This window comes from Tinamus guttatus, unplaced genomic scaffold, assembly GCF_059628265.1.
Source record: "Tinamus guttatus ecotype Peru unplaced genomic scaffold, ASM5962826v1 Tinamus_guttatus_pri_ptg001150l, whole genome shotgun sequence".
In the NCBI taxonomy this organism is placed as follows: Eukaryota; Metazoa; Chordata; class Aves; order Tinamiformes; family Tinamidae; genus Tinamus; species Tinamus guttatus.
In genome coordinates, this window is record NW_028289684.1 from 262,175 (window position 1) to 277,612 (window position 15,438).

General features: G+C 50.7%; 1 protein-coding gene across 1 annotated transcript in view; it reads left to right on the plus strand.

Moving 5' to 3' along the window:
• Positions 1-13,762, plus strand: part of ZHX3 (zinc fingers and homeoboxes 3) — a 44,018-nt gene extending 30,256 nt beyond the window's left edge. Inside the window, exon 3 of the mRNA XM_088538716.1 lies at positions 10,797-13,762. Coding sequence (XP_088394842.1) covers positions 10,955-13,762 — 2,808 coding nt within the window. The 5' untranslated portion in view covers positions 10,797-10,954. The remainder of the gene's footprint in view (positions 1-10,796) is intronic.
• The last annotated feature ends 1,676 nt before the right edge of the window (positions 13,763-15,438 follow it).

Consider the following 15,438-nt stretch of genomic DNA (forward strand, 5'->3'; position numbering starts at 1 on the left):
CTGGTCCACAGGAATGAGCGTTTATTGACCGGCAGCACCAGCGTGTGCCCCAGTGATCCCAGCTAAAAAGGACTCACTGGGCCAGTGACCAGGAGACCTCAAGGGTACCTTGGTGCTGCTGGCTGAGTGGGTGACTTGTGGGTGACTTGTCGGTGACTTGTCCTCCCAGCTGCTTTTCTCTGTGATTGAGTGGTGCGATGAGACAGACTGCTGGTCCTCAGCTCGTCTCCCAGGAACCTCAGCAAGGGTTTGGCCGATAGGATGCTGAGGTCTCTTAATGATCTGCCCTTCCATATTGCAACAGGAACTGTTGGGAAGTGGGCGCTCTTATTCCTTACATAGGTATTAAAAGGGAGCTGGACTTCTTTGGAAAACCATGTTCCAGTTGAGGGAGTTGAAAACTTGCCAGTCTGACCATGTGCTTCCGAAGTTCCTGTGGTTCAGCGCTTTAGTCCAGGATATTGTCTATTTAAGGCAAAGGAGGAAAAACCCTGTGCCGCTCTTGAGGAGTAGGTATGTGAACTCAAAGCATTAGGACCAAATGGTACTTCTAGAATTAGACCGTGTCCCTAATTTCCCTCTCCAGTTCTAAGTGGATGCAGCATTCTTCACTTACAGTCCCAACTGTTGTGTTGCATTGTTGTGTGGGGTTGAACATCTGCCCCTTGCAGCCACAAAAGTGGCTGTGTTCCAGAGACGGGTGGTTTCTTTCTATTCAGGGATCCTCGGAGGCCTGGAAACGCTGAAGCATTAGGCATGACATAGTGTCAACTGCCGCAGATCGCCTCGGCTCCCCGGCTTTCAACATCTGCAAGGCCCGAGATGGCCATCCCGTTCTGTGTGTGCCCCGTGCACGGCACACAATGATCCTGGCCCTGCCTGCTGCGTGTGCCACTGCTGAGCAGTGACCGGGGCACGGCAGAGACCTGTCTGTCCAACACTGAAAACACCCCAAGCTGGAGTTTTAAGACTGACTTAAAGCAGATAGGTTGACCTTGTTACCTTCCTATATGGTAGGAAGGTAACTGTCCTGCACTCCCAGCACTTGCAAACTCATTGCTCATGACCAAATGAAAATGTGGCTTGAAGACGAGGGTGCCCGTGTTGGGGACACGGCGATGGCGCCCTGTCCCCCACGTCTTCCCCTTGCAGTGGCCCTGAGCTCACGGCCTTGCGCTGTTCAGGCCCAGGGACTGGGTCTCAGCAGGAATACTCTGCCCCACGTTAGCAATGACTGGGGTGCTGGAGAGGGGCAGGGGACAAGGCCCCTGTCCCACACACGTTTCTCCTCATAGTATTTTTCCCCCAGCACCATGCTGGTGATTGCCGGATGTTTGCTTGGCAAATACCCTTTTAATATTCAGTTGGCTGGAAGGAGGGAAGAGCGCAGTAGCTCTTGAAATCAGCTTGGAGAGGAGAAGCAGGCAATAAGACTGCCTTTTGCTTTTTACTGTTGCTACTTGAACTGTATCAAATGTATACTTGAAATGGGGAAATGATTGCAGAGAGCTCAGCCTATCTAGTGAGATTGCCCTTGCAGAGTAGGAATGATAGGGCCTGCATACTTGCCATCCTCATTCAAAAGCGTATTCTTCATTATATCTCTTTATACATATTATTTCGGCTCAAAATGTCATTCCCCTTCTCCCCACCCATTTCCTTTACTGGCTGTGACATACAGGAACTACACCCATTGCTTGACTAGCCTCTGCTGACCTTTTGTAACTTGGCTCCAAACTCATTTTTGGGTCTTTTGCAAAACACTGTCAGAAGGGAAAAATCCTTTGTTAAAACACAGCCAACTCCTGCCTCAACGTGGAACAGTTTGTTCTGCTAAAAGAATGAGCCAGTTCAGTGAGCAGAAAAACATTGCCATAAACCAGCGGATTCAATACGCTGCAAAAGCGGGCGGCTGCAGTCAAGGTCTAACAGGACGATTCTGAAGCAGGGTCCGTGGGGGAGAAAAACCCACAATTCTGACCCGCCAACCCTGTTTCCTTGCTTTCGGCTTAACTACTTTGCAGTTGTCTCTTTGGTTATAGCAACTGTAAGTGGGAAATGGGAGCTGCCAGAACGCAACACAGCTTTCGAAGCTAACATATTGCAAAAGGGCACGGGGGATGAAGTAATCCAAAAATGCTCAGCTGGGAAGGGGATACAGCACTGTAATAGACTTCAGTCTGTGCTGCAGATGATCGGCTTTGGTGTCTGGTACTGTTTAGTAGCCAGTTTAGTCCTTCCTACCCACAGCCCACATCTCCTTTTAAAACTCAGGACCTTGGTGTTCTTTATTCCACACACTAATTTCCTTGGATTTGCTGCGGGTCTTTCCCATATGTGGCTGCTCAGTAGCTGGGATCAGCCTGTCTTTGACAAGCTTTTCCTCACTGCACAAGAGAATTGGATGCTCGGTGAGAAAATGTTGTGACCCCAGAGCGTGGTTTTGTTTCTGTGGTTCTCCAGTGAGATCGTTTCATGGCTGGTGTAAAAGCTGATGCTGGTTGTCTTTTAGCAGTAAGTATTGCAATAGCACCTAGAGCTGCAGTTCCTAAATTTGGGATGCTGACTCCAAGCAGGGTCACCCATCTGGAAGCTGTGCTGCTCCAGAACTGCTCCAGAATCACAGGTTAAGCAGCTGCCAGCTAAATGACTCTCCTCGGTGCTGGCCAGCCTGCAGTTGTGCTGAGAACCTGATTTTCTTGCAGGCTCTGGGTGGGCTTTGCTGCCACAGACAGAAACTTAACATAGACCAAGGTCTAACTCTGCTTCCCGTTTTCCTTTGGGAGCTGGAAATCCCGACTCTGGGCCCTTCCGGGTAGTTCTTGGCTTGCAGCCAGCTCAGTGACTCCAGAGAGTCAAAACACAAAGCAGTATGTTTTAAGTGTAATCTATTGCTTTTCCCATGCATCCCAAAGCCCCGAATGTGGCAGAGCTGATCTCTCTATCTAAGGGGGGTACTCGATACCAAGCTCTAAGCCTGGAATTGCAAGGCATTTTGCAAGCTTTGAATGTAGTGTGGCAAAATATTTGACTTGTGCGTGGCCATTGAGGCTCAGCGATCAAGCTGGAATCCCAACTATATCCATCTGAAAATAGAGGCAAAATGAAACCAAGTAGAGCACAAGGGGCTGAAATCAGAGCCCCTGTGCATGTATAAGCACGACCGATGTTCTCACCATGTCCTGTCGTGCTTGGTGCTGCTCACCAGCTGGGTGCTAGGTGAGATGGAAATGCGGATAGATACTGATGAGCTGAGGGACTTCTTCAAGGTTCGTTAATGCTGTCTGGTGTCCTCTGCTGGCAGCACTGATCTCCGAGCTGGCTGTGTAGATAGATGATTATCTGTCTGCAGGACCTGTTCGTTTTGGGGGAATGCCAGGAATGTTTTGCCACATGGGAAAATGTGAGGATTAAAGCAGTGCACGGTGGTGGGTCCCTGGAACAAGGCGACCGTGAGCCTTGCTGAAGTACTGTAACTCACAGCAAATCTGCAATAAAGCCCGTATGGTAAAAGATATTTATATTTTTGGAGGAGCCGAAGGTACCATTGCACCACATTTATTTTGTACTAGATCAAATGAATGAGGGCAAGAGGGGAAGGAGTGAGTGAATTAATGTTAGCAATGTTCAAACAGAAGCAGGCAAAGCTCCGAGGGATGATCAGTGGTTTTGTTTTGATGTGTGCTGGGCTTTTTTATTCCTGACGTCCTATTGAAATATAGCACACAGGCTTGTCTCTAAGGGGGGCACATTGCAATAGTCTAAAGGTTATATTATCCTAGTGACCTATTTTTATACTCTAATCACAGTCTGTCTCAGCCACCCCTTTCTGGCCTTCCATCTCGCTTCGTTTTGTGCTTGTCTGAAAAAAGAGCAGAGATAATTACAATTAGTCCCTGAGTGCTAATAGTGCCAGCCACCCTCTACCTAGGTAAGGAAGACAAGGCAGGTTGCTGATGCTTCACAAGTGCGAGACCTATCCAAAAAACAGCTTCTGAATTGGTGATGGCTTGAAAGAGGTTGATGGAAAATCATTCTATGGGGTGAAGGGGAGAAGTCTTTTCTTAAAGGCACATTTTAAATGGAAAAGTATGCCAGAATGTAGAAGAGCAAAATTTTAATGAATAGCGCCGTTTAACTAGCCTAAATGAAACTGATGCTTTTCTGCCTTAGGCTTCCAAGTAAAGGAGGATGAATACGGCTGTTCTACCAACCAGCTCCCCTTGCCTTTACACTGTACGTGTGTTTTCAAAGCCAGGCTTAATCTACAAATCAGCCTGAACAGTAGGCATAAAGAGAAATTGTTCCTTAGCACAAATGTTGATTATGGGATGCTGCTTGGAGATGGAAACTGCTGAAATTCGCGTGTGTGTTTGTACATCTGCGCGGTGCAAAATAATAAAATATGGAGAGGCTTTTCTTGCCAGCGTGGCTTGTCTTGGGCTGCTGGTATTTTATAGCTGGTTGCTTTTTTGGCTATTCTGAGAGCACCTGAGTGTTGGGTGTTAGCACAGCCCCGCGCTTGCCTCGCCGCCGGCCGCGTCCTCGCTGTTCTTCTCTGCTGCAGAGCGGTGCCGGCGGCTGGAGGGGAGATGCCCTCTGCACCCAGGAGATCTGCCCTGGAGAGCTGGGCTGCATGTTCGGGGCGTTGTGTGTCTGTCCCGAGCCCTAGGAAAGCAGCAGGGAAGGTCTTTGCCGGGTCTTCGTAGTGTGTCCCGCCGTCCCCAGCAATGATGGATGATGGTTGGTGCCTTGCTGGCAGGGGACATTGTTCTCAAGGCGCTTTGGTGATGCTCCACATGCCTTTTCCAGGCACTTTGCAGCATGTGCAACCAAAGCCAAGCACTCAAGGTGAAACCCTGGGGTAGGGTGCCCTCGGGGCAGCCTCCTGCGGTGGAACAGACCCCTACGCCTGTCCGTGCGGGTCTGGGAATGCCGTGAGTCCCCAGCCACCCTCTCCCTGCTAGCCCAACTGGGGCATGTTTTGGAAATAAGCTGGATAATTAACGTGACTGGTGAACTCCTACATGAGCGCTCGTGAAGGGACTCCAAATGCAAAACAAATGTTAATGACTAACCAAGGAGGCTGAGCGCTGGGGCGGCCGCGCGGGCCGCAGGAGGGGACGCGCCACGCGGTGCCCGCGCGCTGCCCCCGACCCGAGGGCTTTCCAGCACTCCCTGTGCCGAGGTAAATAAACTTAAATAAACAGAAATAAAAAGTAAATTTTGCTGAGCCGACAGCCCGGGACGTGCAGAGCAGACTGGTAACCCACTCCAGAACCAGGGGAGACTTCTCTGTCATGACCGCTTCGTTTCAGGACCATGAACACGACAACCCCCTCAGTTCTGGGCATGTCCGAGAGCCCTGGCTCTTTGCTGCTGACCACAGGCGTCGTTTATTTGCTGCCCTTTATTTGCTAAGGACTGATGGACAGTGGCAAAATCACCTGTCGACTCCTCAGAGAAAGCAGTGGGTCTCGTGGGCCTTGCAGGAGGTAGAGAAAAGAGAAGAAAAAAACCTCAAATGGCAACTCATTGTTACCCCATGTTATGATATCAACTAGGGCCTGCAGAGGTTCAGTTTAAAAACAAACTGCTATTATTTGAAGTGCCAATATTGTGCTTGGCTTTGTATGAGACAAAAACATCAACTTTGTCCCTGACCTGGGGAGTGTGTCTGCCTGCCTAGCAGGCACAGAAAACTGTTGAGAAAACTGTTATTTTACTTCTATTTTGGAGTGGGGATTTCTCTATTTTTTATTTTTACTTGCATTTACCCTTCAGCAGAGCAGCACTGAACACTGGAGTCCAAATTATGGTACCTAATCATGCTAAAATGTTAGTGTAGAGACTTAGAGCTCGTATGAGAGCTGCCGGAGCCGGGGGGAGGCTGTTTTGGGGCAGAGAAATGTGTCTCTCTCGTGGTCCCTGTTGCAGGGGGACGAGGTGGGAGCTGCTGGGTATTGCTGGGCACGGGGTGTCCAGCGATGCTGCACGGAGGGGGTTCTGCTGTTGTTCCTAGGCGAGGTTTGCGAAAGGTCACAAAATTAATCTTCTAACTGGGGACCTTGGCACCGCATAGAATGAATGTTTTGCATTAACAACCTAACTCATTAATTCACTGAAACATTTAAAACCAAACCAGTTATATCCAGCCAAGCTGGAAAAAGCTGAAAGTTCATACTCAGCAGTGCGGATTTCGAAACCTCCCTTTGTTAATCTCTGCAGAAGTAAATTTTCTGAAATTGTTAGGCTCACTTTGACCAGTCTCGCAGCATCGTTTTCCTGCGAGGGGACAGATCCGCCGTGCCGCGCGGTAGCAGAGCGCACCTGGGCCCGGAGGGGTACGCAGGAAGGAAGGTTGGTATGGAAAGAGCTGCCAGAGGGAGCGTTTAAAGCCGCGTTTGAGTTTTAGGGCTGTCTTTGATGAAAGTGCTGTGCTGTTTTCATTGCCCAGGAGCCGGGGTTTAGCGGTTTCTGTCTGCCTCCCCTATTACCTTGATCCGAACCACAGGGCTGGTTTAAATCGTGGGCTTATTAGCACATTTGTGCTGCTCCTTCTGCATGGTTTTAAGCCGGACTGGCTGGATGCGGGGCCTCGGTGGCCTCGTACGGGCCTCGTTCCTGGGGCCGGGCACAGGCCTCAAGAATCCACTCGATGACAAGCGACGTGGCTGTGCCTGTGGTGCCGGCCTGGGGAGCGCTGCAGAAAACTGCAGAAAATGCAGCAGGTGCCTCCAACACTGCTTTGTTTTTCTTCACTTTGTGATTAGGAGCTGCGCAGGCCCAAGACGCGCGTGTGCCTCACGGCTGCGGTTGGGCCCGCGTCGCGCGGCAACGTCGCGCGGCCGAGACCCAAGCACTGCTGGCTCCGTCCTGCGGTGAAGAGGCACCTGCCAGTTCTGGAGATGCTGGTGCCGAAGAAAACGTGTTTCCAGCCAGGTGCTGGGGTAGGATCGAACGGTGCTAGACCCAGGCCGAAACGCCCTCGAGGCTGCTCCTCCTCCTGTCTTTAGCCTCGCCGTGAGCACCGTTGGGCCCCCAGCTGTTTGACCCTGCTTTAAGGCACTTTTCCTTTGAATTTCCAGTCACAGGTTTAAGTACCCAGGTAATTTCAGAGTGGTGGCTTCTGCGTGCAGTTTTATTTCACTGTTGAGTTAGCAGCTGTGGGTTAAACAGGAGCCATCAATTTTAGCATAATTCCATGGTCTTCCTGGCTGCCAGGCAGACATCTGTCATTCAGCTCCGGCTCCTTGCGTTAGTCAGGCACAGGGTGAGTCCTGTTCTCCACACATTACTATACAAATTGGTTTTAAACCCTTACTGTGGTGGTATACGGGGCTGATTTTTAATTGAATCCTTTTTCTGCCCTTAAATTAACCCCTCCATTAAGACAGCCCTGCTTATTCTAACGACAGCAAAAGGGACGAATTATACGTTCTGTTACATATTAGCGGTGCATTAAAGTATTAGTACATTCCAGGAGCTGAACAGTGAATAAAACATGCTCTTAACATGCGGTTATGTAACTGTTCCATGGAAATGAAATGGACAAACAGTTCACTTGATTAATTTTTTTTTCCTAGTAAATTGACACAGTGATTCACTTCCAGCTAAATTGGCAATCTGTGTTCTCAGGTGGCATTAATATTGGATCCCCAGCAGGGGAGCTGTGCGGGCTGGTGCGACTTGGAGTGCGTTTTTAGCCAGCCTTGCTGGGCAAAGCACGGAGCTTGCTGCAAACGCGTTGGAAAACGTGGAGCTTTTGGAGCCCCTGTAGGTGGGTCAGGCCATTCGGATTCACCCAAGGCCGTCGTGGCTGCAGGCTCGGGGAGGCACCTGTGCAAATGGCACGGGGGGTCTCGGTGAATCTCGATTGCTCTGCGTCGAGTTTGCTCAGTTGACAGATAAAAATTGTGGGTTTTGATCGTGGGGACGATCCAGCCGGGACTTGAGCTGCCTCCAGCAACGGAGGTTCTGGAGCTGGATCTCTATTAATAGCTCTGCTGGAAAGGCAACACTTGCAGAGGGCCCAGCAGTTTCTCCCTGACCTGTTTTAGAGCTGCCGAAGGAAATCAAACAAGTATCCGTGAAAGCTGCGAGCTGCAGAGGAGGTGAACGTAACTCCGGAGAGCTCTGTGCAGTAACAGAACCCCCTGTTACTGCTGCTTCCATGACACTGAGCTCCCTTCGGCTTTCGGAGCTGTATTTTGTAGCCTCGAGGCTGTTCTTATTGTTTTTTTCCTAATTGATTCGGCTTGGAAAGGTCAGCGTACCCTGCTAGGTTGTGTAATATTTAACTTAGAATCGCAAATGAGAATCTTGGGGTTGGTGTCAAAGGGATGCAGTTCCCTCCTGAATAGCAAAGCCCATTCATAGTCATCCAAATCTTCTGCTGGCTAATGGTGATGAGTGACTCTGTGGCCCTCTGCAGATGGAAAGACTAAGCACAAAAAGGTGGGATAAAGTGGCATAATGCAGGTATTGAGAGCACCAAGTTCACACCATCTAAATCCAGATCACCGCAGTAATACTTTCTTATTTCTAGATTTTTTTAAGTTATAATCTCTAGCTGTTCATGAAGGTTTTGCATAGCAAACAGTCTTTTCCGATGCCAAGTTCAGTGATGACTAACACTATTTACAGGATTATTTTGTAATCTCAGATCAGCCCACATTAACGGGAAGTTACGTTTTCCCATCAGTCTTTTAAATTGTGCCTGAAAATTGCTGAGACCAGAATTGGCCATCCCGGCTCTTCTATTTTTAAAACTAATTTTTTTTCCTGACCATATTTTTTTATTAATTTCTAATGAATTTCTAGTAAATTTCCTAATGTTCAGATTTACTTAGTTTGATTTTTGGATCTTTCATTCTTTTTAAAGAAAAAAGAAAAAGAAAAAAAAAAGGCAGAGTAAATATTGCAAAAGCGCTACCAAGTTATTTGCCTGATCTGCATTTTTTTATGCATGAGATCAGCTCAGAAGATACACTATAAGAAAACTATTGGTGCACAACTGCTTTAACTGATAGGAGTTATCTCTGTGGGTTGTCTAGTAGGATGGTAAGTTGTTTTTTTAATACTTTTTTTAGTTCAGATTTTTATTAGTGTTTTAGGAGTTATCTTTGTGGGTTGTCTAGTAGGATGGTAAGTTGTTTTCTTAATACTTTTTTTAGTTCAGATTTTTATTAGTGTTTTTATAAAGCTCCATCTCTGTTACTGTAAATCCCAGGAAAGTCTGGCACAGAGGGTTTGTAATATGAATAAGTGTGTCCATATGCTTCCAAGTGACCTTGCAGTCTGGAAAAACTACAGTTTTATCCATGTGTTTAAAGGAAAAAATAAAAGGGGGGGGGCGGTTCCTGTAAAAGATTAAAGAAGGGGTTAAGGCAGAGATGTTTCTCCATCAGATTTGCTGCCTTCCCCGTCACCAGGACCCATTTGGGCAAGTGAGTCCCGGTGCCGGCTGCAGCAGGCAGTTCTGGTGCCCTCGGGTCGCGCTCTCAGCCTTGGGGCATCGCGGTGCAGGTTGCAGAACTGCAGCGACCAGAAACAGCGTTTTGGCAAAGCCCCATCCAGCCCCAGCCTTCACAGGCTGCAGCAGTTGGGCAGTCCGTTCGGCTTGAGAGTAAAACCGGAGCCTTTTTAAGGGATTATTCCTTATTTTCTTTCCATGCAGCAGATCTCTGGTCACCTCAAGCCCAGAAAAAATGGACTTGTGTTAGGGAGAAATGGCACTTTCTCAGGAAATAGCCACCCTTGCCTAAGTTATGTGAATGTTGACAGTCCTAAGTGTTGCAGGATGGGGAAGGCTGGAGAACCCGAGATAAGTGGGTGCTGCCGAACCGTGCTTGGCGTTGGGGGCCCGACCTCCTGCAAGCAAGTCCAGCCCAAAACTCAAAGATACTGTTAAAACAATAACAAAGGGTGTGTGTGGTGGCAGGGGGCAAGCTCACAAATGATTTGCCTGCTTCCCGAGTAAGGATGGCCAAAATACATGGCTGCAACAGCAACCGTCTGCTCTCTGCAGGCGTTTCTGCACGCAAAGGCCTTTGGCACGGGCATGGTGCTTGGAGCTGGCACGAAAGTTTCCGACAGGACGTCTGGAAAATGGCGGTTTTGAAGAAATCGAAACATTCTGCGGGAACGTGTTGATTTTCGTCAGGTTTTCTGATGGAAACCAGGCAGGTGGCCCAGGGTGACCTGCCTGGTGCTGCCTCCGCGCGCTGGCGCAGAGACGCTGAGCGCAGAGCCTGGAGCCCGGGCATCTCCTCTGCTTTTGGCCTCTCACTGCATGGGAGCAAGTGAATCCCAGCAGCAGATGAGAATTGTGGTGCACATAATATACCACAAATACCCACCGTTCTTTTAAAAGTAATGTATTTGGGGGAAAAAGGCTCTTGGATCCACCTCACATCGAATGCTGGTTGTACGTAGAACTGGATGCTTCAAGGCTTTGGGGGAAAAGGCTCAAGTTATGGGCAGGGAAAGAAAACAGGTGGCAGAGCAGGCTCCAGGAGGCACCTGGGAGGGAAGTTCTGTGGTCAGCTTCCCCTTGGGAAATCTGCTCCGCTGCCAAATCACAGATTGGCACAGGTTGGCTTTGTGTTTTTGGTTTTTAAACAGATAATTCACTGCTTGTACTTATGAAAATATGGTAAATCGAAGGTCAAGTTAAAATTTTCCAGTGTAGCAGGCTGAAAATGATTTATTGAGTGCAACAGTTAAATACCAGGACAGTTGTGCTATGTCTAGTGCCAAGGGAACTAACCCTTCCTCTCTCTCCTTGTCCTCAGGTTCAGTGGCAAATATGAACATTTGTCAACATTCGACAACAGCTCCTTGGGACACCATGAATTTGCTGGAATCTAGACCATAGAACATTTGCAATAGCACTTTTAAATTTTAATTTAATTTATTTTTTTTAAAAAAATCATCTGGATTAATTACAGTCATGGCTAGCAAAAGAAAATCCACGACTCCCTGCATGATACCAGTAAAAACACTGGTGCTTCAGGAGACCGAACTGGATGCTGTAAAAGATGATCATAAAGGAACTCAACAGGATGTTCCTCCTGAGGTGCCAGCAGTCAGCGATGCAGGTGCAAGCAACAGTAATAACAGAGCATTATCCAACGGGCACCGTGGTATTGCTGACAGCGATACTTATGTGTGCAAGTACTGTAACTTTGGATCTCAAGAGCTTCATCCTTTCATTGGTCACCTGGACTCTGAGCACTTAGATTTTAGCCAAGATCCTGTGTTCGTGTGTGTTGCATGCAGCTTTCTGGCAAAAAGCCACGAAGGGCTCTCTCAGCACAACGCAGAGTCCCACGCTGGTGAAACAAGCTTGGTGTGGAGCGTGGCTAAGCAGGATAAGCAAACAACCGTGGAACAAAGTCTCTGTGAGGCCGTCGGCAGCCACGACCCTCCTGGAGAGGTCCCCGAAGAAGCGGCGGATGGTCAGTCTGAAATTATCATCACCAAAACCCCCATCATGAAGATCATGAAAGGCAAGCCCGAGGCCAAAAAAATCCACACGCTGAAAGAGAACCCGTTGAACCAACCGAGCGTTGAGTCAGAGGGGAAGGACACAGAGCATTCGTTCACAAACGGGTCCGCGCCGGCCAGCCAGCCCCCGGCAAGCTCAGCAAAATCATCTCATGTTGTGAACGGCTCCATCATAGGAAACGTGCCTGTTCTGCAGGCTGGTGTTGCACAGCTTGTATCACTGCCGCAGCAACCACCAATGCACCAGCAGCTCCCTACATCCAAATCCCTTCCCAAGGTGATGATTCCCTTGAGTAGCATTCCGACATACAACGCAGCCATGGACTCTAACAGCTTCCTGAAAAACTCTTTCCACAAGTTCCCTTACCCCACGAAAGCTGAGCTCTGCTACTTGACTGTGGTGACAAAATACCCAGAAGAGCAGCTGAAGATCTGGTTTACCGCGCAGAGGTTGAAGCAAGGCATCAGCTGGTCACCAGAAGAGATAGAAGATGCCAGGAAAAAGATGTTTAACACAGTTATTCAGTCTGTGCCACAACCCACAATTACGGTTTTAAACACACCGTTAGTTGCAAACCCTGGCAACGTCCCGCACCTTATTCAGGCCACTTTACCTGGCCATGTGGTTGGGCAGCCCGAAGGAACAGGGGGCCTGCTGGTTACCCAGCCCATAATGACCAATGGGTTGAAAGGAACCGGTTCCTCCTTCTCGTTAGCAGTGACCTCGGTTGCCAAGCCCCAGCCCGCGACGCAGCACAGCACCGTGAGCTCCAATAACGCATCGACCGTCAAAGTGGTCAACAGCGCCCAGGCCCTGCTCACCGCGTGTCCCGCCATCTCCTCACAAGCCTTCCTGGACCCCAACATTTACAAAAACAAGAAGTCCCACGAGCAGCTGTCCGCACTGAAAGGCAGCTTCTACAGAAATCAGTTCCCTGGCCAGGTCGAAGTGGAGCGGCTGTCAAAAATTACAGGCCTTTCCGTGAAGGAAATTCGAAAATGGTTTAGTGATAGAAGGTACCATTACAGGAACGTGAAAGGCGGCAGAGCCGCGTTTGCCGGAGATACTCTGGATTCTCTGCCTGAAATGGCCTTTGACGTGCCACCCAAAGGAGCAGAGCTGGCTTCTACAACAGCAGTGACACCCGTCACTCATCACCAAACGAGACGGCAAGCCTGGCATCAAACACCCGACTTCACCCCGACCAAATACAAGGAGCGAGCGCCAGAGCAGCTGAAGGCACTAGAGAGCAGTTTTGCACAAAATCCTCTTCCCCCGGAGGAAGAGGTGAATCGCCTGCGGGGCGAGACCAAAATGACGCGTAGAGAAATTGATAGCTGGTTCTCTGAAAGGAGGAAAAAAAAGGTGGCGGAAGAAAATAAAAAGGCAGAGGAAGCAGTTCAGCAGGAGGAGGAAGAGGCTGAAAATGGTTGTGGAGAGGAAGACTCTTCAGATGACCTGAGGGCCTCAAGTGAAAACGGCTCCATCGATGCATCTACCAACAACCCAAATTCAGCGGAGCGCAAAGTGAGTCCCATCAAAATCAACCTCAAAAATCTCCGGGTGACGGAGTCCAACGGCAAAGGTGAAGTACCAGGGATTAGTGCAAACGAGAAAGGGGACGGCAGCCCCAGCCGGCCCCCCACTCCTCCAAAAACCAAACTGAACTTTAAAAAGACCGCCCAGCAGCGGCACTTGCTTAAACAAATGTTTGTGCAGACGCAACGGCCAACAAACCAGGAATACGATGCCATCGTGTCGCAGACGGGCCTGCCGCGGGCGGAGGTGATCCGCTGGTTTGGAGACAGCCGTTACGGCTACAAGAACGGGCAGCTGAAATGGTATGAGAACTACAGGCGGGGCATTTTCCCTCCAGGCGTGGTAGATGTCAGCCCTGCCGGCAGAGAGGTGTTGGAGGACTATTACAAACAGCACAAGGCGCTGCAGGAGGACGACCTGCCGGGCCTGTGCGAGCGCTCGCAGCTCGGCGCCCCGCAGGTGAGGCTCTGGCTCGCCGTGAGGGCCGAGGAGGAGGCCCGGGGCCCGTGCGACGCGGGCAGCGAGGACAGGTACCCGAGCACGGGCGAACAAGCGGGAAGCCAGAAGGGGCCGCACGACGCCTGCTCGGAGGCGTCGGAGAGCAGCGAGGCGTGGGAGGCGGGCGGCCCCGACGGCCGCGCGGAGGCCGCGGACGCGCGCAGCCAGGCGCCCGCGCTGCCGCTCGGTAAGCGCCTGCAGCTTTGTCCTTAGGGCTGGGGCACATGTAGACACCCGCGAGGCACTGAGTGCTTTGTGAAAGGCTTTAGGTAAGGGTCCCACAACATGCCTTCCTGTTTGGGATTTTCCTGGAGAAGCAGCGGGGGAAGCGCCCTGGGAAGGGAGGAGAGGGACCAGCCAGATGCCGCTGCCCCTCTGCCCCGGCCCACCCCGTAAGGGGCTGCTGGTGAAGCCCTGATTCAAACCCGGCTGTTCCATCCCCTGCGGAGAGCCGAGCCCTTCCCCTGCTGCCGCCCCTTGCGAGCCGCCCTGGGCAAGGCTCGAATGGAGCCTGCAACGAGGGAGAGGACGGGAGAGGACGTGGAGGGCTGGAGCGGCGCCCACAGCTGCCGGCCCTACCCCTCCTCCCGGCCTCGCTTTTGAAAGGCCTGTGTGTGTGTAGGAGAGGAGAGGTGGTTTCCAAGGCCTCCGTGGGCTCTTTAGCAATGCAGCTGGGGGCTGTTTCCTCCTGGCCGGGCTCCCAGCAGATGGGGAAGGCCGTGCGCGGTGCCGGCCCCGTCCCGCTGAGCGCCCAAGGCTCCTCGCACCGGGCTCTCCCGCTGAGCCCCTTTGGAGCCTCTGCCCTGTCTGCAGGCCTGGAGCTAAAACAATCACCCCCAAATCCTTGGTTCCTTACCTCCTCTAATTCAGCAGCGATGGAGTGTGGGCTTGCATGGGGCTGCATCATTACTGCAGCTGGATACTGCATCAGGCACTGTCCTGTGCCCCTTGGGAAGCGGCTGGGAAGCAGGAGGAAGATGGGGCTGTCTGCCAGCAGGATGGGCTGGGGGCACAGGCTGGTGCAGAGGCAGCTGTCTCCAAGTTCCTGATTTTGCCTTCCACGAGCTCTACCTGCATCCCCGTTCCCCCAGCCAGCACCTCCACTTGTGCTCAGGTGCCTGCGGGGTGATGTGGAGTCTGACACATGTGTTTCCTTTCCAGAAACAGACTGAACTCAAATCAGCTGCCCTGGAGGATCTGCTCTTACCCTTGAGAAGACATTTTTGCTCTTTTAAGAAATCCGTGGGCCGGTCTGATGCACGCTTCAGGAGCAGGACGAGGTGTTGAAGCACTGCCGTAGACGGGACCTTTGAGTAGAGCACGTCAGCGTGGGCGCCGTGCGAACGCAGGGCGCTCTGCACCGGGCCCAGGAGGGGCTGCGAGAGGCAGGGGCTGCGAGCGCAGCCCGCGCCCTGGAAATCGATGTTCGTGAGTGCTTTCCAGTGGACAGACTTTGAGATTTCATATTCATATACCGATGCCTACAGCTGCCTATACAAGCATAATGAATCTCAGACCTTGTGTAAACAAGGTCATTGCTTTAGATATGGACTATCATGGCACAGTACTTTTTTTGTTGTTGTTTTTCATCTGTCCATAAGGTGTTTGTTCTCTAAAGGCTGGCATGGCTGCATACGGGCTCTCTACCCTTTGGTCCTTAAGTGCTGATAATGAAGGGTTTTGTGTGGGTGAGTGAGCGCACCTGTGTGCACTTGCACATATGTGTGTGGGTTAGGAAAGGTGTCTAAGAAAACTGCCAATCTTGCATTAAAGTGGAAGTTCAGGGAGATTTCATCCCTAGAGATGAGGTTAGATTTAGCATTGTCTACCCTCCAGAATGCAGCAGGTCTGAAACCCAGACTGAATTTGGTGTCACTTGCCCCTTGCTG